Raw genomic sequence first — 25,648 nt, 5'->3', positions numbered from 1 at the left:
TGGACTTATAAATACTACCGAATGTAAAATAGATAGCTAGTGGGAAGCAGCTGCATAGCACAGGGAGATCAGGGAGATCAGCTTGGTGCTTTGTGACCACCTAGAGGGGTGGGATAGGGAGGGTGGGAGGGAGACGCAAGAGGGAGGGGATATGGGGATATATGTATACATATACCTAATTCACTTTGTTATAAAGCAGAAACTAACACAACACTGTAAAGCAATTATTCTCCAATAAAGATGCTAAAAAAAAAGAAAATATAGGATTGGCAAAAAACGAAACAAAACAAACAAACAAAAAAAACCCAAAAACCCCGAATGAACTTTTTGGCCAACCCAATAATTGAAAATTGTTTTAAACCAGCAAGTTTGTGGTAATATGTTAGGCAGCACTGGAAAACGAATATGAGCAGAAAAAATTACTACACTTATGAAAGTGTGCCCTTTCAATATTCTGATAAAACAGCAAGTATGTTTAAAGCCTTTCTGTGGCACCTCAAAATACAGAGGTTAACACAGGAAAAGCATTTGCGTGACTGTATCAGTTCTAAGCAGTGCTAGCCACTTATCTCATACAAGATTCTTCCTTCAAGGATTCAGTAGTACGACTACAGTTATACTGACTTGAATATCTGACAGACATTTTCTTGAAAATGAATGAAGTGAGCCCATCACTTCAAGGGAAACAACTAACAGTATTTTTTGCCAATGGTAAAATTTAAGATTTCAAGCAACGTTAAGAATTTTGAAAAACTACTACTGTGAGCTTGACAGCTTCCCGACACTTAAAGACTTCTTCCAATGAGATGGGTGGTGGTAGTAACACATGTGATGTTCTGATATAGAATGAAATGCGTCAACACACGGAAGGTCTGCATAAGGCAGGGCACCAACATTTTCCCAGGGACCAGTGCACGATGCTCCCAAACCACGACCAGTAAAAGATCCATTCAAAGGATAAGAGAGGGGGTTCACTGGGGTCAAGGATGGAAGATTCATTAATACAGTTTCATACTCCACACTGCACTTAACCTGTAAGAAACAACCAATGGCTGAATTTTTGTCTCGTATCAAAGAAGAATGTCCATAATTACATGAACAGTCAATTGAAATATTCCTCCTTTTTCCAGCTGCATATTTATAGGAAGCCAGATTTCCTTCATATACTTCAACCATAACAATATATCACAACAATTGAATCTAGAAGCAGATGGGAGAGTCCAGCTCTTCCACTAGGATAGAGATCACAGGAATTTTCAAAAATATACAAAAAATTCTTCCCACTAAATTCTGTTTTTGTCTTGCAAAGCATAGTCATTTACCATAAAAATATGCTATTTAACTTAACAGATATGGCTGTATTATTGTTCATTTAAAATTAATAAAAGTATTAACAATTTTTTTTTCAGTTTTAAGTTCAAAGATGATAAATATTGATAGACATGACCAACACCTCAATAGAGATCTTCCATAATTTGGGGAGTCCTGAGACCAAAACGTTTGAGAACCACTGTTGTAGGGTTCTCCTGGGCCTTGAAGTGCCCCCAGCTCTGCCAGGCCAGGAGTGGCTCTGTGGGCTGTTGCAGTTAATGAGCTACACCCTGACCAGGGAGCTATAGCACTGGCCTGTGCCTTCAACCAGCTATGACTTACCTCCTCCTCCTGCACTCGGCTTCCTGTGGCCATGATCTGGATCATCCAAAGCATCAGCCAAGTCAAATTGACTACCTTCAGTGAGCCCCAAAACATAAAAGAAAAAACAGCCAACTGATTAACAACTGGGTACAAGATTCCAAAAAAACAAGTCAACGTTCATGGGATCTGCTGATCAGCGAAATCAATGAGTTAAGACAAAGAAACTTAAATTGGGGTCTGACTCCCTCTACAGACACTGATAATGAAAATACCAACAGGATGGAGCAAGTTACTGCTTTCTGCCTTTGCAATATATTACCAATTTTCCACTACTTTATATTCGCACACATGCTTTGCTTAGGCCAGCAGTCATACCATTTTAACAGTAAACTCACTGATTACAGGTATTAACCCAAGATTCAAAACCAGCTGCATAGAGTCAGAAACTGGACAATCAAGAGGGAGGCTACGTGGTCACAATGCACCTCTTTGAGGGTGCAGATGTGAAGACGTGAGGGCAAACTGTAAAGCAGCACTCACTCTTTTGGGTCATGACTGTCTCTTCAAAAGAAAGGTAGCTATCCACTTCAAGGAACACGGTGGCACGCTCCTTAGGGACTAGTAACAAGTTGCCAGATGGGAGCAATGACTGCACTCCCCACCCAAGAGCTCCAAGGCTACGTTTCTCTTTATATCAGTGAAGGTATCTGAATAGTAAAATGGCCCATCTGGAGAAAAGTTAAAACAGCTCCAGGAAAGAGTCACAAAGAAGCAACAAGTTCCAAAATCCTTCAGTGAAAGATGACACTGTAAAGCAAATGCCATTTCAAAATGCTCCATCTGTCTAAAGAAAATGTTTGATGGGCTTCATAAAACCTAAACAATTATATCTTCCCTGATTTTAGAGTGTAAAATGGTTGAAAAGGGGAGGAAGTCCAAATGCATTTTTCTCTTGAAATTCTCCCAAGCAGGACTTTTCATAAAACACACAGAAATCATAGTGACTGGTCATACTCTATTAAGTTAAACCCAGTGTTCAGATGAAGGTCTTGGCTGGCATTGCACACATAGGACTTAAAACTACGCGTAGTTCAACTGGATACTATCCCAGAGGGAGCTCCATGGGGGCCCTCCTTAGTGCCCTCCTCAGAACGGCCGTGTCACCTGCAGGCTTTGCTGGAGCTCTGGTCGCTCCCGGTCTCCTGGTTGTGGTGGTGACATGGTCCCATCTCTCTAAAAGGGGGAAGGGGGACAGCAAGGGGAGCACAATTAGTAACAACACATAGCAGCCACTGCACGGCTCAGGGAAGTCACAGCATGAGCACAGCACTCCTGTCCTGGTCTTTGAGGTCCCTCTAATGCCTCTGAAGAATCACTCTGAGGATGACAAAAGAGATGTAAGAAGGTTTACATGAGACGAGTTCTGCTTGCTTTTCTTCACAGGATGGGTGGTGAGGTGGACATGATCCCACATTTGATCTGGTGATTAGTGGAGTTATGACTTGAGCCCAGATCTCCAGGAGATGACCACACGCTTCAGGGGGTCCTAGAGCTTGAGCACAACCCGAGAGCTCCAAGCCTTGGCTGTCACCACTCTCAACATGGCACTGTAATCACACATAATACTGCCCAGGGATGAAGTGACGTTATGTTCCCAGTAGAGTATGGGAGTGTCTCATCAACTGAAAGTGGTTACAACACCAACAAAATATTTTATATAAGTGTGGTTACTGCTGTTAATACTACGTCTTTCAGCTCAACCATATTCCTTTAAAATGGTGGACTTCTTGCACATCAATTACGTAGCATGCCACACATGAGTTTTCCAATAGATTCTTTCCTTAAACATCAAGACTATGTTGTTAAAAAAATAAAAATAAAAATAATGAAGCCCCCCAAAAAAGACTATGCTGTAACTGTTCCTACAATTAGAGGTAGAAGAGGGAAGTGAAATTTAAGTAATGGGAGAGGCAGAGATGAAACAGGTTTGGCTTTATGCACAGCAACCATTCAATAATTAATCAACTACTCAGAAAAAAACAGCAAAAATAGAAATTGGTTGAAAGTAAAAGGATGGATAAAGGTATAGTATGCAAATAGCAACCATAAGAGAGCTGGGGGAGCTACACTATTATCAGATAAAATAGTCTTTAAGACAAAAATTGTCATAGGAGTCAAAGAGTGGCATTTTATAATGATAAAAGGATAAACCCAGCAGTAAGATATAAAATTTTAAACATGTGCACCTAACAATAGAACCCCCAAAATATATGAAGCAAAATGTAACAAAACTGAAGGGAAGGACAGACAATTCAACAATAGTTGGATATCTCAATACAATCCTTTCAATCATAAATAGAACAAAAAGGAAATACAAGATTTGAACGACACTATAAACCAACTAGATCTACCAGACATCTATAGAACACATGCCCTCAAAACAGGAAACACATTCTACTCAATTACACATGGAACATTCTCCAAGATGGACCACATGCTAGGCTACAAAACATATCTCAATATATTTTAAAAGTCTGAAATCATACAAATTGTGTTCTCCAACCACCAAGGAATGAAAATAGAAATCATTAACAGAAGGGCATTTGAAAAATTTCCAGCTATATGGCAATTAACACAACACACTCCTAATAACCAATGGTTCAAGGAAGAAATCACAAGGGAAATCATAAAATACACTTGAGATGAATGAAAAGAGGAACACAACATATTAAAACTTCTGTCACAGCACAGGAAACCATTGACAAAACGAAAAGACAACCTACTGAATGGGAGAAAATATTTGCAAATGATTGATCGATAAGGCATCAACATCCAACACATACAAACAGCTCATACAACTCAACATCAAGAAAACCAAACAACCCGATTAAAAAATGGGAAGAGGGCTCCCCTGGTGGTGCAGTGGTTGAGAGTCCGCCTACCGATGCAGGGGACGCGGGTTCGTGCCCCGGTCCGGAAGGATCCCGCATGCCGCGGAGCGGCTGGGCCCATGAGCCATGGCCGCTGGGCCTGTGCGTCCGGAGCCTGTGCTCCACAACGGGAGAGGCCACAACAGTGAGAGGCCCGCGTACTGCAAAAAAAAAATGGGAAGAAGTAAATAGGCTTTTTCCAAAGAGAAAATGCAGGTGGCCAACAGACACATGAAAAGAGGCTCAACATCACTTATCATCAGGGAAATGCCAATTAAAACCACAATGAGATATTACCTCACACCTGTCAGAATGGTTATCATCAAAAAGACCACACAAAAAAAATGTTGGCAACAATGTGGAGAAAAGGGAACCCTCCTACACTGTTGGTAGGGATGTAAATTGGTGCAGCCACTGTGGAAAACAGTATGGAGGTTTCTTAAAAAACTAAAAATGGAACTTCCATATGGCCCAACAATTGCACTCCTGGTATATATCCAAAAAAAACCCCAAAACACTAATTCAAAAAGATACATGCACCACAATATTTGCAGCAGCATTATTTACAATTGCCAAGATATGGAAGCAATATAAGTGTCCATCAACAGAGGAATGGAAAACGAAGTGATGTGTATACACACACACACACACACACACACAACGGAATACTACTCAGCCATAAAAAAGAATGAAGTTTTGCCACCTGCAACAACATGGAAAGACTTGGAGGGTATTATGCTAACTGAATGACAAATACTGTATCATAGCACTTATATGTGGAATCTAAAAAATACAACAAACTAGTGAATACTTAAAAAAGAAACAGACTCACAGATATAGAAAATAAACTAGTAGTTACCAGTGGGGAGAGGGAAGGGGGGAGGGGCAAGATAGGGTTAGGTGACTAAGAGGTGCAAACTATTATATATAAAATGTGCTACAAGGGTATATTGTACAACACAGGGAGTACAGCCACTATTCTATAATAACTATAAATGGAGTATAACCTTTAAAATTTTTGAAGCACTAAACTGTACACCTGTAACTTACATAATATTGTACATCAACTACTATACTTCAACTTTTTAAAATGGGCAAAGGGCTTAGACATTTCTCCAAAGAAAACATACAAATGGCCATCAGGTACATGAAAAGATGCTCAACATCACTAATCATCAGGGATATGCAAATCAAAACCACAATGAGACATCATCTCATACCTGTTGGGATGACTACTATCAAAAAAACAAAAGATAATGTGTTGATGAGGTTGTGGAGAAAAAGGAGCCCCTCCTACACTGTCGGTGGGAATGTAAAATGGTACACCCACGATGGAAGACAGTATGGAGGTTCCTCAAAAAAATGAAAACCAGAACTATCACTTGGGGACTTCCCTGGTGGTGCAGTAGTTAAGAATCTGCCTGCCAATGCAGGGGACATGGGTTCAAGCCCTAGTCTGGGAAGATCCCACATGCCGCGGAGCAACTAAGCCTGTGCACTACTGAGCCTATGCTCTAGAGCCCATGAGCCACAACTACTGGAGCCCACGAACCACAACTACTGGAGCCCGTGAGCCACAACTACTGAAGCACACGTGCCTAGAGCCCGTGCTCTGCAAGAGAAGCCACAGCAATGAGAAGCCTGCACACCACAACGAAGAGTAGCCCCTGCTCTCTGCAACTAGAGAAAACCCGCGCAGCAATGAAGACCCAATGCAGCCAAAAATAAATAAATAAAAAACAAGTAACTTTATTTTTTTTAAAAAACCTATCATTTGATCCAGCAATCCTACTTTTGGGTATATATCCAAAAGAAATGAAATAAGGATCTCAAAGAGGTATCAACATGTCCAAGTTCACTGGAGCATTAATCTCAATAGCCACAATATGGAAACAACTCAAGTGTCCATTGATGGATGACTGGATAATGAAACGTGGAATATACATGCAATGGAGTATTATCCATCCTTAAAAAATAAGAAAATCCTGCCCTTTGGGACAACATGCATGGACTTGGAGGACATCATGCTAAAAGAAGTAAGTCAGACACAAAAGAACAAATACTACATGACTCTACTTTTATGAGGAATCTAAAGTAGTCAAATTCATAGAGAGTAGAATGGTGGTCACCAGAGGCTTGGGGGAGAGGGAAATGGAGGAGGTGCCAGTCAAAGGGTACAAAAGTCTGGGGGGGAAAAGGAAAATAAGCTGGTGAGGATGTGGAAAAATTGGAATCCTCATACACTGCTGGTAGGAATGTAAAATGGTACAGCGACTGTGGAAAAAATTTGGCAATTCCTCCAAAAGTTAAACACAGAATGACCATATGACCTTGTGATTCTACTCCCAGGGTATATACCCTAAAGAATTAAAAGCAGGTATTCAAACAAGAACACGTACATGCAAACAAAAACATGTACGTGCATGTTCATAGCAGCATTCTTCATAATAGCCAAAAGATGGAAACAGTCAAACGTCCATCAGCTGATGAATAGATAAAACTGTGGTCTATCCATACAATGGAATATTACTCAGACATAAAAAGGAATGAAACACTGATACATGCTATAAGGTGGATGAACCTCCAAAACATTATGCTATGTGAGAGAAGCCAAAGACAAAAGGTCCCACATTATATGATACTATTTATATGAAATATCTTGGAGAGATAAGTCAAGTGATACAGAAAGTAGACTGATGATTGTCTGGGGCTAGGGGGAGGGAGAAATGAGAAGAAACTGCTTAATGGGTAAGGGTTCTTACTCTGGAGTAATGGAAATGTTTTAGGACTGGATAGGGGTGGTGGTTGCACCACAGTGAATGTCTTAAAATGCTACTGAATTGTTTACTTTAAAATGGCTAATTTTATGTTACGTGAATTTTACTTCAATAGATTATTTACAAAGAGGGAAGGGTGGGAAAGGAGAGTATCATCCCAACTGCATGTGCATTCTACCACAATTCAGTTTTAGTAAAAGTATATAGGGAAGTTGAGAATATGGAAAGTCTTCCTCTTAAAATGATCATACTTCCTTCACTCTTTGCGAAGGCTTTGGGTACACGAATGTGTACTTCAATGTAGAGGCTGCACCAGTGGATGGATTTTTACTGGTAAGGGAACCACAAGTGATAATCTGTTGTCATTATGTATTTTTAAAATCTAGATCATCAGTTTAGAGATAGTTTTATATCTATAATTTCCATTTGACTTTGCACCTATAATATGAAGAAGTACAGCTTACCTGTCTAAATGAGGCTCCTTATGTATACCTTATATTATGGTGATATGTATAGTTAGGAAAGAGAAATGACACTACTGAAACCAATATTTGTGCAACTTTCAGAAAAGCAATTGCCACTTATATAATATTCCCTTAAAATCCGTATGCTTCATGCAGTGCTTGTGTAAAAGTATTTCTTTTTCCAGCTTAAAAAAAAATCAACTGACCGTAGATGTGAAGGGTTTACTTGGGGGACTCTGATTTCTGTTCTATCCTTACGCTGTGCCACACTGTCTTGACCACGATAGCTTTGTGGAGCTCTGCCCTACTACTCACAGTTTCTGAGGAGCCTGGTTTCTCGGAAGATCTGCAGGTGCCAGTTCAAGAGAATGTGCTCCTTACATGTCTAGGGAACCCGATGTTCTGCCACAGCCTGAGCCTGCAGTGATACAGAGCATGACCTTGGACTTGTGTACTTTTAAGATACCATTAACTACAGATTTTCTTGTTGTGAGCCTTTAAATGGGATTTATTATCATCCATAATTGAGATGAGCCAAGTCTAGCTACTTATCAAGGAATGAGAATAGTAGGTCACCGTCATCAAAGCAAAGAGCTCCTAAAATAAAGACATCTGTTCCTGTGAAGCCTTGCTCAAAATGACAAACTTAGAAAGGATTCTCTGATGCTCAGCAAATGCTGCCAGCAACACTGCACTCCTGCCCGGAGCACCTCTTTGTAAGGTGTGCCGCAGCCCTGGGTGTGGCTTAACGACAGTGCCATGGCATTTGGAGAAAATTGGGGCACTCATAAGAAGCTTGATTCGGTGAAAGCAGAAGTGGGTTCCCCTGTGAGATGACTGCACACAGAGAGAAAAAGGGAGGGATTCGGGGAGAGATGGAGGGAAGTGGGGAGTGAAGGCAGGGGAGAGGGAGGGGCAAAATTCTGAAAGCAACATGGTGAACCTTGAAAGTGTTATGCTAAGTGAAAGCAGCCCAAAGTAAGTCCACATATTATACGACTGCACTGAAATGTCCCAGAACAGGGAAATCCAGCGAGACAGAAAGGAGATGAGTGGTTGCCAGGGGCTGGAGGGGGAGGTGAAGAATCAGGGGATCAGAGGGTAATAAGTGAAGGGTACAATGTTTCTTTTAAGGTGATAGAAATGTTCTAAAATTGGCCATAGTGATGGTTGCACAACCGTGTGAATATACTAAAAGCCACTGAATTGTACATTTTAAATAGGTGAGTTGTATGGTATGGGAATTATCTCTAAATAAAGCTTTTAAAAAAATATTGCAGGAGCTTCCCCTTGTACTTAGAATATGCCCAATAACACCCTATATGATCCAGACCCTGCCAACTTCTCCTTTTCTCCAACATTCTCCACACTCTGGCCACACAGGCCACCTTCCAGTTCTTTTCTGCCTCAGGGCTCTTACACTTGATCCCTTGGCCTTGAAGGCTTTTCCCCTGCTCTTGCATGTCACCTTTCCTCAGAGAGGTCTCTACTGCTTGATCTGAAGTAGCCAACCCTTTTTGGGGCCCTCCCTGCCCCATCACCCTAATGTATCTGCTCCAGAGTACTCTATAATATCTGAAATTATTTTATGTACTGTTTGTGTCCTTCTGGAGAGAATAGCTCCATGAGGGCAATGACCTACTCCACATGGTATGCCCAGCAACTGGAGAAGTGCCTGGCAACAAGCAATTACTCAATAAACACTGCTGAATGGATGAATGAATGTCATGTACAAATACCCTGACCAAGGTGTCAGGGACGTTTTCAACAAGAAATGTACAATGTACAAAGTAGAATGTTCTCCAACCAGAAAAACAACTGAGCCAAGGAGAGATGGACGGGCCTATCTCTTTGAAACCTCAGTTGCATGAAATGCAAGCCAAGATAGAAAAAAAGGATGACAGAGTGATGTGGTCTTGAAGGATGTCATTCAACAGAAGACACCATGTGCTGGTGGTCCTACAGGTCCCAGACACACTGGCTGATGGGTGCTGATGAAGATCAGAGGAGCCAGTGCACAACTGACAAAGGGATATAAGTATTAAAAAGTCCTCCATCAGGAAATTAACAAATTTACTAGTTAGGGGTCTGTTTATACTTACTGTGTTTGTTTTGTTGTCTGGTCATGTTTGGTTTTGGAAATGTTAAACAATTTCATTAAAACCATCACTGCTAATAAATTAAGTATATTTATTTTCCTGGGAATCTAAAAGGCCACATGCATGTATAGGACGGTGGACATGTTCAGGAAACACCTGAGAATGCTCAAGGCTCTCACCTCACACCACACACAAAACTATAAAGCTCTTAGAAGTTCATTTTTAGGTATACGATCCATTTTGAGTTAATTTTTGTGTAATGTATAAGGCAGGGATCCAAATTCATTTTCTGCATGTGGATATCCAATTGTCTCAGCACCATTTATTGAAGACACCATTCTTTCCCCATTGAATAGTCTTGGCATCTTGGTCAAAAGTCAACTGGCCAGGGCCTCCCTGGTGGCGCAGTGGTTGAGAGTCCGCCTGCCGATGCAGGGGATACGGGTTCGTGCCCCGGTCTGGGAGGATCCCATATGCCGCGGAGCGGCTGGGCCCGTGAGCCATGGCCGCTGGGCCTGCGCATCCGGAGCCTGTGCTCCGCAACGGGAGAGGCCACAACAGTGAGAGGCCCGCATACCGCAAAAAGAAAAAAAAAAAAAAAAAAAAAAAAAAAAGTCAACTGGCCATAGATGTAATGGTTCATTTCTAGACTCTCAATTTTATTCCATTGAGCTCTATGTCTATCTTTATGATAAGTACCACACTATCTTGATTACTGCACGTTTGTAGTAAGTTCTGAAATTTAGAAGTGTGAGTCCTCCAATTTTTTCTTCTCTTTCAAGATTGTTTTGACTATTCTGGGTTCCATGAATTTCCATATGTATTTTAGGATCAGCTTGTCTGCAAAAATTCTATCTGGAAGTTTGACGGGAATTATGTTGAATTTGTTGAGCAATTTAAGCAGGTGAGCATTCCTCATGTATGCCTGACTCTTACACCTGAGACCCAGCCGCAGTAAGTCCTTCCAATGGAATCAGTTAAAGAACAATAATAATGGCTGACACTGAGCACTCACCTTGTACCGAGTCCTCTGCTGAACACTTCGTAGGGGCCATCTTATCTAACCCTTACAATTATTATTAATTTATTATTATTAATCTCATGCAACAGATGAGGAAACTGAGGTGCAAAGAAGTCAGATAACTCACCCAAGGTAACAGTTAATAAGTGGCAGAGGCAGGGTTCAGACACAGGCAGTCTAACTCCAGAGCCCGTGCCTTTCTCAGTCCTGAATATACATAGAGACCTCTCAAACTCATTAAAAAAAAAAAAGACAAGCAACCTGGCAGAAAAATGGGAAAAGGACATGAACAGACAATTCACCAAGAGGAAAACGCACATGGCAAAAAAATATATGATTTTTTTGTCCATCATACTGGTAAAATGTTTTTGATTGGTAAAATCTGGCGATGGTACAGGTCTGGGGGAAAAACGTACTCTTGTAACAGCATCAGTGGGAGTACACAATGGCACATGCATTTTGGAAACAATGTGTCAAAATCTATTAAAATATAAAATACATATACCCTTTGGCCTGATAGTTTCATTATACTTGGACACAAAGGAAATAGACAAGAATGTCCACTGAAGTCCCATTTGTAATTGTGCAAAACAAACAAACCACGTGCCTGCCAGTAAAAAGTGGCATCACTGGCCACGGCCAAAGCCACACCACTGGAATGCCAGCTCCATGAAGCATACGTTTGTGAATGAGATCTAGGTATAAAAATATAGATATATAGATAATATAGTGTGTTGAATCATGGCCCCCAAAATATATAGCCAAGTCCTGAGCTCCAGAACTTATGAATGTGACCTTATTTGGAAAAAGGGTGTTAGCAGAGGTAATTAAGTAAAGATCTTGAGATGAGGTCATTCAAGATTATCCAGATGGGCTCTAAAACCAACAAAAAGTGTCCTTATAAGAGACTGAAGAGGAGAAGACACACACACAAGGAGAAGGTCAAGCGAAGACGGAGGCAGAGACTGGAGCCATGCAGCTGCAAGCCGAGGACCACCTGGAGCCGCCAGAAGCTAGGCTAGGCAAGGAAGCATTCTTCCCCTAGAGCCTCCAAGCAGGCGTATGGTCCTACCGACACCTTGATTTTGGACTTCTGGCCTCAAGCACTGTGAGTGAATAAATTTCTGTGGTTTTAGGCCACCCAGTCTGTGGTACTTTGTTACAGCTGCCTGTAAGAAAGGAAACTAACATAGAGAGCTATATTCACTCAGGTCTTCAATACATATTCAGTTTTTTTTAAAGTTGTGAAATACATATAACTGAAATGAAAAAAAGCCCTACACATGTTATGTAAAACAAAATCACTGAATAATCTATGAGTGCAGATGTTCACAACAGCAGAGAAAACTAGTTGGGACCAGCATATCTCAAACTGACTTAGGCAGCTAGCTCCCTCTTGGGATGGGAGTGGCTGTTGTAGGATGGGGAGCGATCAATGGAAATATCAACTTTACTTTCTAAGCATTCATGCATTTTTTTAAAAGAATGGTTTAAATTTTTTTCTCCAAAAAAATGTAAAGAGAAACTGATGACAAAGCTCAGCATTTGAGAGATTACCTGTAGATACGGTTCTAAGAATACCTGTTATAAAAAGATCTAAAAGGAGAAACAAATCCTTTATTCATTTCCAAGTATCTTTTTCTGAGCTAGAAAAGGATAGTCCTTGGAGGCCACTGCTGAGGTGTCACACCAGTAAAGGCTATGACTTGAGCCAGAGAAAATCCTGTATCAGTTATTGCACATTTTTGATATTCTCCACAAAGGAAACAAAGGATTTTAAATATTCAGATTTTCTTTAAATAATGCAATTTATGATAAACATGTTATATCGGATCAAGTGAAATATAGGCCACCTATTGTTTTCCCTGAATGTGTATTCTGAATGGGTAGTGCATATTAAGCATTATTATTTGCTTTTAATAGTTTGATTTACTACTCACGCTTCACTGAGGAAGTTTCTTCCAATGCATCCTCCAGACTGAAACCAACGTCCCCAGATCCTAAAAATTTAAAAAAACAAAAAAGATTTTTGAATGTAACTATCTTTGCAAGACACAAAATAATACTGAAATACTCCTATAATGGTCACTTCCCTTTAGACAGTGTCATGAAGATAATGCCACAAAAGGAAATCAGTTGAAACCACCCAAAGATATATTGAATTGATATCCTTCGACAAGCAACCTATTGCTACCAAAAAACAACAAAACAAACAGTCTTCAGTCTACCTGAAGGCTGAAGGCTCAACTGTATGAAACATGAAGTACAATCTTATTTAAAAAAAAAACTTGATAGTATGACTTTTGCAACAGGGAGTATCAGAGCCCAAAAACTCCATTGATAATGGGCAAGTTCTTTCACCCCATCCCGGCTCTCACACAAAGGCTGCTCTGCATTTTGGCAACCCAGGGCACCTTCCCACCCCGATCCCAGCAACTACACCTAGACTAGTATCTCTGACTAATTACACATAACTGAAAAGGCACTGGGGAAGAGTTTTTCACAAGAGAATTTGTCCTCAGAAGTGGACCCATCTGCCCAACCCTGACTGCTATTGAACTTGACAGTTTTCATTCCCTCTAGATGGGCATGTAGTTAATGTATATACATTAACTCTCAAGCAAACCACTATGCATGTATACTGAAGTTGAACAAATAAGTAAATGGACAGTGGATTATAGAAACCAGGTTTCTCACTGTTGGAGAGGGAGGTTACAGATAAGAAGAGAAGGCTAGAATGATCCATGTGATAGTGGATCAGAGTTGGAGACCTCAGTATGAACCACATTTAGCTTAATATATATACAGATGGTTACATATAGAAATATTCATAAACATGTATATATACATGGGTTAGTATGCAGATATATATTCCCTTGCTCTGTCAGGTGAAAAGACCTAGAAGCATCAATACCCCAGTAGCAATGAACACACCAAGCACCCAGATCTTGGTTTCTAAATACCATTCTCCAATAAATGGAACCAGAGCTCCTTGGAGAAATGGCTGATTCTAGAATTGGGGCAGGAAATATCTAGATGAATTTGGAGCACATTACAGTGCTAGGAAGTACTTTAAAATATATTGATATTGGTTGGTATATGTCAAAGGACCACAGGACTGACTGAAAGAGTTCTCAATGGCTAAAGGTGGAACAATTTTAAGCAGCAAAATAAAGTGGTATTGGATTATGACCCTAAGTATAAAATAAATTTCCATGAGTCCAGGCTGATATAAATAATTGAACAAAAACATAAAAAGGAGAGAATAGAAGAATTCAAATTAATTTATGTAGATATTTATCCTCTCCATAAATGTTGACTTCCTTCCAAGATTACAGTATGAGAAGGTGGGGGGAAGAGATAGTAACTTTACAGTGGAGAAACCTGACAAACACTACATCAGCCAGGCGATCAAGGTTAACTTTAACAGTGATGAGTCATATTGATACTATATTCCCTTGATATGATGTGATGAGAAGGGCACTATACCTGTGTGGTCTTCCTCTCAAGGAAGTGTAACTCTGTAACCCCAGTATACTCATAAGGAAAACATCAGAGAAATTCCAGTTGAGGGGCATCCTACAAAATACCTGACTAATACTCCTCAAAACTGTCAAGGTTGTCAAAAACAAAGTTTGAGAAACTGGCATAGCCTGAAGAGCCTAAGGAGATGTAATGATGGAAAGTCATGTGGTACCCTTGATTGGATCCTAGAACAAAAAAAAATGACTTTAAGTAAAAACTAAGGAAGTATGAATAGAGTATGGACTTTAGTTAATAATAGTGTATCAATGTTGGTTCATTAATTGTGACAAACATACCATGCTAATATAAAATGTTAATAATGAGGGAAACTGGGTGTAGAGCACATTAGAACTCTTTGCACAAGTTTTGCATTGTAAATCTAAAACTGTTCTTAAAAAGTTTATTTTTTAAAATACATTTTATATAGCAAAAAAAAGGTAATCACTAAAAGAAGAGTTATAGGATATATAACCTCTAACTTATTCAAGAAAAAAAAAAGAAAGGTCAACACCAACAACTAAAATTCAATCCAACAAAAGTCACCAAACGGAAAAAAGAAACAAAAACATGTTAAATAGAAAACATGGACTTTAACATAAGAATATGTACAATCATATCAGTAAAAAGTGAGTGTAAATAGAATAAATCTCCTATCAAAAGATAAATGGGGACTTCCCTGGTGGCACAGCGGTTAAGAATCTGCCTGCCAATGCAGGGGACACGGTTCAAGCCCTGGTCCAGGAAGATCCCACATGCCGCGGAGCAACTAAGCCCGTGCGCCACAACTACTGAGCCCGTGTGCCACAACTACTGAAGCCTGCGCGCCTAGAGCCCATGTTCTGCAACAAGAGAAGCCCCGCAATGAGAAGCCCGTGCACCTCGATGAAGAGTAGCCTGCACACCACAATGACGAGTAGCCCCTGCTCGCCACAACTAGAGAAAGCCTGCGTGGGGCAAAGAAGACCCAACGCGGCCAAATAAGTTTTTTAAAAAAAGATAAATGGGATAAAAAATTACTATATGCTGTTGACAAAATATACACCTAAAACAAAACATATATATATAAACAAACATATATATAAACATATATAAACATATATAAAAACATATATAAACATATAAACATATATATATAAACATATATGTGTATATAAAATAGAGAAATATATCAGGCAAATAATAACAGGAAGGAAACAATATTAATATAAGACAAAGATAAAATTTAAGACCTAAACCTCTAAACAGGAAAAGAGCAATATTTTATGGGAACAAAGCATATAATCCACCAATAAAATAAAAGTCTTACACTTAATAACCTAGCTTCTAAAATTCTAAAGTAGACTTTTGCTTCTTGCTATGATGAAATAATTGATATCAGATTAGCTTTCCCATCATAAATGACAATAAAATAGACAAAACACAAAGCAACAGCTTTCAGCATTGAATAAGCACTGAGAGACCGCAGTCCCTGAGATCAGGGAAATCATGACAGCTAAATCTAACAGGTGTTCCTGGATTGGATCCTGAATCTATAAAGACCATCATTGGGACAATCAGTGAAATCTGAATGAGGCCTGTGGACTAGATGGTAATACTGGATCACTGTCAACTTCCTGATCTTGATGGACGTACCCTGGTTGTGGAGGAGGGTGTCCTTGTTTTTAAGAAATGCACACTGACGTATCAAGAGGTAATGGGCATCATGTTTGGGACTGATTCTGAGATTATTCAGAAGAAAAGTATTTGGAGATACATATACACACCAGAGCAAATGTGGTAAAACTGGGAAATCTAGGTGAATAGTAAATGGGAATTCCTTGTATTAGATATTACTGGAACAACTGGTGAAACTTGAATGAAGTCTTAGGATTAGGTAGTATTAACGGATCAGTGTTAATTTTCTGATTCAGATGGTTACATTGATGATATACAAAAGGATGTTTGTAGGAAATGGACTCTGAAGTATGCTGTGGGAGAAGGGATGATAGGGCATGGTAACATATTCTTAAATTATTGGAGGGAAAAACGTTCCGTGTACTGTACTTGCAAGTTTCCTGCAGGTCTGTAACTGTTTAAACATTTAAAGAATTAAAATAATTTAAATACACATATATCTTATTCCAACAATTGTACTTCCAGGTACGTGTTACAGAAAAATACTTATACGTGTGCCCAAAGAGTTATGTACAGGATGTTCATAGCAGTACTGCTTACAACAGCAAAAAGAAATGGAAACAGACCAAGTGTTCAAAGAATAGTTGAATTAAATATGGTAAATATGGTTCTTCAATACAATAAAATGTTCTGTAGCTGTTTAAAAGAATGGGATACTCTCAGTAAACTAGGACTAGAAGGCAATTTCCTCAACTTGATAATGAGTATCTACAAAAAACCTACAGCTAACATGATATTTAAGGGTGAGAAACCAAAGCTTTAGAAGATCGGGATCAAGGCAATGATGTCCCTTCTCACAACTGCTTTTCAACATCATACTGGCAGTCCCAGCTACTTCAATAAGAAAAGGAAAAAAAGGTATAAAGATTGGGAAGGAAGAAATAAAACTGTCTTTGTTTGCAGAGGACATGATCATACAAAATAATCCAACCCCCCCCCCAGAAAAAACCCCAAACAAAAAACTCCTGGAACTACAGCAAGGGTGCAGGATATAAGGTTAATACAAAAGTCAATCAATTTCCTATGTACCAGCAATGAACAAATGGAATTTGAAATAAAAACACACCATTTACATTAGCGGTCCCCCCCAAATAAACGCCTGATATAAATCTAACAAAATTTGCACAAGATCTATATAAAGAAAACTACAGAACTCTGATGAAAGAAATCAGAAGAGAACTAAATAAATGGAGAGATATTCCATGGATAGGAAGACTCAATACTATCAAGATTTCAGTTCTTCCTCATTTGATTTATAGTGCAATCACAATCAAAATGTCAGCAAATGATCTTGTGATTGACAAACTAATCAAGTTTATATGGAGAGGAAAAAAACCAGAATAGCCAATACAATACTGAATGAAAAGAACAAAGTTGGAGGACTGACAGCTACACAACCTCAAGACTTACTATAAAGTTATAGTAATCAAGATAGTGTGGTATTAGCAACAGACAGATCAATAGAACAGAATACAGAGCCCAGAAATAGACCAACATAAATACAGTCAACTGATTTTTGACAAAGGAGCAAAGGCAATACAATGGAGAAAAGCTAGTCTTTTCAACAAATGATGCTAGAACAACTGGACAACCACATGGGAAAAAAAATCTAGACACAGACCTTACACCCTTCACAAACATTAACTCAAAATGGATCATAGTACATTGTCTTTTTGTTTTGTTGATAAAAGCTTTTGCACAGCAAAGGGAACTAAGTTGAATTAGGTTCCATTTATTTTTGCTTTTATTTCCTTTACTTTAGTAGACAGATCCAAAAAAATATTCCTGCGATTTATGAGAAGGAGTGTTCTGCCTATGTTTTCCTCTAGGAGTTTTACAGTATATGGTCTTCCATTTAAGTCTTTAATCCATTTTGAGTTTATTCTTGTATATAGCATTAGACAATGTTCTATTTTCATTCTTTTACATGCAGATGTCCAGTTTTCCCAGCACCACTTATTGAAGAGAATGTCTTCTCTTCATCATATATTCATGTTTCCTTTGCCATAGATTAATTGACCATAAGTGTATGGGTTTATTTCTGGACTCTCTATTCTCTTCCATTGATCTATGTGTCTGCTTTTCTGCCAGCACCATACTGTTTTGATTACTGTAGCTTTGTAGTATAGTCTGAGGTCAGGAAGCATGATTCCTCCAGCTCTGTTCTTCTTTCTCAAGATTGCTTTGGCTATTTGGGGTCTTTTGTGTTTCCATACAAATTTTAAAATTATTTGTTCTAGTTCTGTGAAAAATGCCATTGGTATTTTGATAGGGATTGCACTGAATTGGTAGACTGCCTTGGGTAGTATCATCATTTTAATAATACTGTTAAACAGAATACTGATACCCAGAACACGGTGTATCTTTCCATCTCTTTGTGTAGTCTTCTATTTCTTGCATCAGTGTCAAAATGGATCACAGACCTAAATATAAAACACAAAGTGATAAAACTCCTAGAAGATTAACACAGCAGAAAATATAGATGACTTGGGTTTGGTGATGACTTGTTAGATACAACCAAAGGCACGATCCATGAAAGAAAAAATTGATAAGCTGGATTTCATTTAAATTAAAAAATTCTGCTCTGCAAAAGATACTGCCAAAAAATGAAAAGACAAGCCACAGACTGGGAGAAAATATTTACCAAAGGCACATCTAATAAAGGACTGTTATCCAAAATATACAAAGAACATTTAAAACTTAACAATAAGAAAACAAAGAACCCCATTAAAAATGTGCCACATCCCAAGGGTCCCTGGTGACTAGTCTTCTCCTGCAGACCTGGGATCCAGGCCCAGGTATATGAAAAGATGTTTTCCAAAGAAGATATACAAGTGGCCAACAGGTATATGAAAAGATGCTCAACAACACTAATCATCAGGGAAATGCATATTGAAACCACAATGTGTTACCACCTCACACCTGTCAGAATGGCTAGATTGAACAAAACAAGAGCTAAGTGTTGGTGAGGATGTGGAGAAAAAGGAATCCTTACACACTGCTGGTGGGAGGTAAATTGGTTCAGCCACTATGGAAAACAGTGGGTCTTCAAAAAATGAAAAAGAGAATTATGATCCAGCAAATCCCACTTCTGGGTATATAGCCAAAGGAAATGAAATCACTATCTGAAAGAGATATCTGCACCCCCCCACACACACCATGCTCATTGCAGCATTATTTGCAATAGCCAAGACATGGAAACTACCATTGACAGATGAATGGATAAAGAAAATGTGGTATATACACACCATGGAATCTTATTTGCCATTAAAAAGAAGGAGATTCTGCCTTTTCAACAACATGGATATATCTAAGAAGGTATTATGCTAAGTGAAATAAGTCAGACAGAGAAAGACAAATACTGTATGATCTCACCTTCATGTGGAGTCTAAAAAAGCCAAACTCATAGAAACAGAGTAGAATGGTGGTTGCCAGGGGCTGCAGGGGTGGGGGAAATGGGGAGATGTTAGTCATAGGGTATAAACTTCCAGTTATAAGATGAATCAGTTCTAGGGATCTAATATAGTATTATTAGACAGTAATATAGGTGACAATAATTAGCAATTTTCAGGTATATAATACACTATTGCTAAGAGGGTAGATCTTAAATGTTCTCACCAGACACACACACACAAAATGGTAATTAGGTGAGGAGCTGTTAACGAATGTTATCATGGTAATCATTTCACAATATATACATGTACCAAATCATCACATTGTCAATTATATGTCAAAATGCTGAGATAAAGAAAAAATAAAGATACCAACCATGTGAGTCAGGGTTGGTGTATGCCTTGTTGGAATGTTTCTCTAAAACTATACACACAAACAAAAGCTGACCAAGAAAAAAACAACAATGGGCCAAAGACCTTAACATACACATCACCAAAGATAGACAGCTGGCAAATAAGCATATGAAAATATGTTACACATTCTATCATTAGGGAAAATCGAATTAAAACATCCAAATGGCCAAAAATCCAGAACGCAGACAACAGCAAGCACTGACAAGGATGTGGAGCAAAAGGAAATCACATTACTGCTAGGAATGCAAAATGGTACAGTCACTTTGGAAGACAGTTTGGTGGTTTCTAACAAAACATACATACCATATGATCCAGCAATTCTGCTCCTTCGTGTTTACCCAAACGAGTTAAAACCTTATGTCCAAACAAAAACTTACACAAGGATGTTTATAATTTCTTCGTTCATAATTGCCAAAGCTTGGAAGCAACCAAGATGTCCTTCAGTAAGTGAGTGGATAAATAAACTGTGTTACATCCAAGACAATAGAATATTATTCAGTGTTAAAAATAAATAAGCAATCAAGCCATGAAAAGACACAGAGGAACCTTCAATGCCCATACTCAGTGAAAGAAGCCAATTGTAAAAGTAGCACAGTGTATGATTCCAACTATCTGACATTCTAGAAAGACAAACATTAAGACAGTAAAAGGATCAGTGGTTGCCACGGGCTGTATGGGGTGGAATGACTAGGTGGAGCACAGAGGATTTTTAGGGCAGTGAAACTACTCTGTATGATACTCTGATGGTGGATGCATGTCATTATACGTTTGTCTAAACCCACAGAACGTACACCACCAAAAGTGAACCGTAATGTAAACTATGGACTTCGGGTGATAATAATATTGTCAATATAGGTTAATCAATTGTAACGAAGGTAGCATTCTCGTGGGGGGGGGTGTTGGTAATGAGGGAGGCTGTGCATGTGTGGGGGCAGGAGGTATATGAGAAAACTCTATACCTTCTGCTCTATATTGCTGTGAACCTAAAACCGATATTAAAAAATTAAGTCTATTTTGAAAAAAAGAATGGCATAAGCCTATATACTGACATGGGAGAAAGCTCCAAGATGCAGTATTAAATAAAGAAAGCAAAGTGCAGAGAAGTATTTTTCCATGAGTGTGTATCTACATCTATAGCTGTAAAAATCTTCTGGAAGGTAGCTTACACACAGTAATTGGTAACAATGATTATGCTTAGGGAATGAGAAAAGTGGTCAGGGATGTGCATTGTACTATTAATTAAAACACTTCTTTTTGTTTTTAATCATGTATAAGTACTTATATTATTATAAATAATTTTTAAAGTTCTGTATCAAGCCCTCCAAAATCATAAGCCAATCATCCTACAAAACTCTATCCCTACTTTTTCACCCAAGAAGTGAGAGAGCAGGTTCTTCCAAATAACACCTTGTACAAGTAATAACGTTTTTAGCCTCAGCCATTCCCCTACTGTTTGCTGATATATCCTGCTACATGTCACTAAGAGTTAAGAGCAATACAACACACATTTTTCCAAAGAAGACACGCAGATAGCCGGTGGGCACATAAAAAGACACTCAACATCGTTAATCACAGGAAAATGCAAATTAAATCCACGATGAGATCACCTCACACCTGTCAGAATGACTACCACCAACAAGAACACAAATAACAAACATTGGCGAGGATGTGGAGAAAAGGGAACCCTCCTACACTGTTGATGGGAATGTAAATTGATCCAGCCACTGTGGAAAACAGAATGGAGGTTTCTTAAAAAACTAAAAATAGAGCTACCATATGACCCAGCAATTCCACTCCTGGGTACATATCCCCCCAAAATGAAAACACTAACTCAGAAAGATACAGGCACCCCCCAATGTTCAGAGCAGCATTATTTACAGTTGCCAAGATATGGAAGCAACCTAAGCGTCCATCAACAGATGAATGGATAAAGAAGATAGAAGATGTGGTGTACACACATACGCACACACACACAATGGAATACTACTCAACCATAAAAAAGAACGATATTTTGCCATTTGCAACAACATGGAAGGACTTGGAGGGTACTATGCTTACTGAAATAAGTCAGACAGAGAAAGACAAATACCGTATGATACCACTTATATGTAGAATCTAAAAAATACAACAAACTAGTGAATATAACAAAAAAGAAATAGACTCGTTGATATAGAGAACAAAATCCTCGTTACCAGTGGGGGAAAAAGGAAACAGGGGAGGGGCCAGATAGGGGTAGGGGATTGAGAGGTATGAACTAGTATGCATAAAATAAATAAGCTACAAGGATATATTGTACAACACCAAGAATATAGCCAATATTTCGTAGTACCTATAAAAAGAATATAACATTTAAAAATTGTGAATTACTATGTTGCACACCTGAAACTTATAATGTTGTACATCAACTATACCTGAATTTTAAAAAAAAGAGCAATAACACAATTTTGCAGTATTTATTAATCCCTCGTTGACCTTGGATTCAATGGACCCAAACCATCTGTGGACAAAACCACTCAAAATCTCAATTACATCCTGAGCTATTAAGACTTCAGAGTCTATAACCAAGCACAGCTGCTAAAATCAAGATGGGAACAAATATTCTCATGAGAGATACCACACCTCAAATGGTCTAAAATAGGGTTGCATTGTGGTGATCATTTTGTAAAGTACAGAAATATCAAATTGCTGTGTTGTGCACCTGGAACTAACAGAGTTGTAGGTCAGTTATACTTCAATAAAAAAAAATAAAACTGTACCAGGGAGATAGCTCCATATCAGAAAAAAAGAAATAAAAAAGAGTTGTATCCCACAGCTCTTCTATGTAACCTATAACTCAATGACTCAGTTTGGGTACAGGCGGACAGGAATCCTGTGCATTAGGGACACTGATTCACCCTCTGGCACAAGGCACACCCTAGAAAGCAGCTGACTCATCGTAGGCTCAATTTACAAGGCCCAAATCACTGTACCTGGGAGGCCAGCGTTCCAGCATCCAGCAGAAAAGTTATTTCGTTCCACTGCGGAGGGCTACAAATTTCTTTTAATGGAAAAAGCATGTAGTGAGCTGGTTACAACTACCTGAAAACATACGGCAGAACTTTGGAAATCGTACCCATGGGCTTGTGTGTGTCCTTGAGAAGATACATCTAATAAGGAAAGTGCCGGTTCTATCCACAGATGCCCCAGCAGCCTGAGTCCGTCCTGAAGTGGATTGTGTCCCTTTGGGAGAGAACACAAACTTGACCTTATATTGCAACCTGACCCACCGTGCCTGGGTGACTGGTGTCTGAAGCTGAGGGCACATTTAATGAGGGCTATAAAACCAGGCACAGCAGGCCCTTGTTAGAGGTTTCTGCCATGAAGTGGCTGAGATCCAGCACCTGCCCAAGCCTTGACTGAAACATCTGATCCACGAGAGACCCCATCTGATGTGCCCCTTAAGTACCTTTCATGTGGATTTGATCACTCCCTCCCTCCCTCCGTCCCCTGTCATCCTCCCACCCTTCTACTGAGCTTATCCTGAAAGCACACCCACCCGTCAGGTGTTATGTTCATCCTCTCTAGACCTGCTCCATCCAACATGGTAGCTCCTAGCCACATGCTGCTATTTAAATTAGTTAAAATTCAATAAAAATTTTAAAAATTGAGTTCCTTAGTCACACTAGCCACCTTCAAGTGCTCAACAGCCACGAGTGGCTGCTGGCGACTGTGTTGGACAGGCCGACAGAGAACCACCCATCAGCGCCACTCTAGACGGTGAGCTGCTGGAAGCAGGGATGAGGCCTGGCAGCGAGAAGGCCCTCCCTCAAGGTGCCTTCACCGCGATCATCCAAACTCTGTCCCCGGGCTGTGACAGTGCTACCAGTAGATCGTACCTGATGTTACTTTGTAACACATCCATTTGGGTTTCATGCCAAGAGCAAAGTCATCTCTGCAGAGGGAAAGTCTGCTCCCTGCTGCTGGATTCAGAACTGCAGGGGCAGCCGGAATCTCTGCTTACTGAAGATTTCAGAGGCAAAGTCGCAACCCAGCCAGGGAGATGGGTGCCTCTCAAGTGCCCAGTCACATCCATCACCCTGCTCTCTAAGGATGGTTTCTTTTCCACCTTTTTCTTTTGTACGTATAAGTGCTTAGTTTTCAATTTTTGGGGAATGGGTCCGGTACAAATCCTAAATGAATAAATATTCACCCAAACTACTTTGGTTCTCAAATTTTCAAATCTTGTCCCTTTTCTGTGACTGAATAAGAAGCCAAGGGAGAGAGTGACATGGACATATAGACACTACCAAAGTGGGAAGCAGCCGCATAGCATAGGGAGATCAGCTCGGTGCCTTGTGACCACCTAGAGGGGTGGGATAGGGAGGGTGGGAGGGAGGGAGACGCAAGAGGGAAGAGATATGGGGATAATATGTATAACTGATTCACTTTGTTATAAAGCACAAACTAACACACCATTGTAAAGCAATTATACTCCAATAAAGATGTTTAAAAAAAAAAAAGAACCCAAGGGACATCTGAGACTAGTAAATTGTAGATGCCTCATCTTAGGATTTCCCATTTGGCTGTCCGAGTGAAGCTTCCATAAATACTGAAACTACATTTAAGTTTGTCCGAGAAAGCCAGGACAACACCCACCTGCCTGGCATCGGGGGTAGTGCCTGCATCTATGCCACAACTGCAAAGGAATGGAGTTATTTATCCAAGAGGTAACTGACTCGGTCAACAGCGAGGCTGTGAACAAGTACAGAGAAGATCCACACCAGAAGATGGGCCAAAATGAAATTCACGCTGGAGGGGTCAAATCATAACCCAGTAAATATAACTGCGGCACAAGCCCCTTGATCATCTGAGTTCGGGGAATAAGACTAAAATCAGCCCCAGAAGACTGAACCTACTGACTTAGGGGTGGGGGACAGCTTGATTGAACCTGAAATGAACCATGGAATAAGGATGTTCTACTTTAATATGATAAAGACCTCGGCTGACACGGCTGCTTGTAAAGCCATGCATTTCCCCAGCCCTCTGGCCGGGGACCACTGGGCCGCGAGTAATAAAAAGCAAACCTGCAGGTCAGAAAAACAACTTCCCACCCCTCTGCTGCAGGGGCTCCCTGCCGACCACGGAGATGCTCCTGAAAAGTGCCTGTGGGGAACCTCCACAACAAAGTCATCGGCACGCATGGTCAATTTTATAAGCGTCTCTTTGAACACACTTTCTCTGTCTCCCGCCTCGTGCTAGAGAGGGTGGGAGCAAACTGAAAACGCTGTTAGGCTCGTCCCTGATTTCCCCAAATTTCTGCACCGTTTTAACTCTTGTAGCCTCAACCTAGATTCAAACGCATGTGTCTTGATAAATTTATGCTTTTACACCTCCAAGCATGCTGAGTAATTAATATCCTCTGGGTTAGCTAGACGCTGCAGCCTTGCAAGGGAACATGGAAATGGCTTTCCTCTGATTCCGATTACTAAACGGATTTAGCTACTGCCACCTGAGCTCCCACCAGTTTCATGAATAAATTTAAAGCACTCCCGGAGAGGGCAATAACAACGCAAAGGCAGCAGTTCACCAGAAGGCAGGGATCAGCATTTCAGTCCCAAACAGCCACCACCATCAACACATCTGCAGTGTCCAACCCAGGCAGCTGGCTGCCCATATTCACAGGGCACACCTCTCACCTGGCACCTGCTATGTAAAGGGGAACTTGGTAATGCAGGAAA

The 25,648-nt window shown here is 39.8% G+C and overlaps 1 protein-coding gene across 3 annotated transcripts in view; it reads right to left on the bottom strand.

Annotated features, from left to right (window-relative positions):
- CD99L2 (CD99 molecule like 2) overlaps window positions 1-25,648 on the bottom strand; it is a 111,020-nt gene that overhangs the window by 44,195 nt on the left and 41,177 nt on the right. For 2 of the 3 annotated variants that reach the window (XM_081221660.1, XM_081221659.1), the window contains exons 2-4: window positions 12,867-12,926; window positions 2,800-2,868; window positions 1,654-1,728 (exon numbers count right to left, since the gene is read on the bottom strand). In XM_081221660.1, coding sequence (XP_081077786.1) covers window positions 1,654-1,728; window positions 2,800-2,868; window positions 12,867-12,926 — 204 coding nt within the window. The remainder of the gene's footprint in view (window positions 1-1,653; window positions 1,729-2,799; window positions 2,869-12,866; window positions 12,927-25,648) is intronic. The other variant, XM_081221661.1, reaches the window with a different exon arrangement.

The sequence above is a fragment of the Mesoplodon bidens genome (assembly GCF_964165515.1).
Source record: "Mesoplodon bidens genome assembly, chromosome: X".
In the NCBI taxonomy this organism is placed as follows: domain Eukaryota; kingdom Metazoa; phylum Chordata; class Mammalia; order Artiodactyla; family Ziphiidae; genus Mesoplodon; species Mesoplodon bidens.
This window is presented reverse-complemented; position numbering and strand designations above follow the sequence as displayed.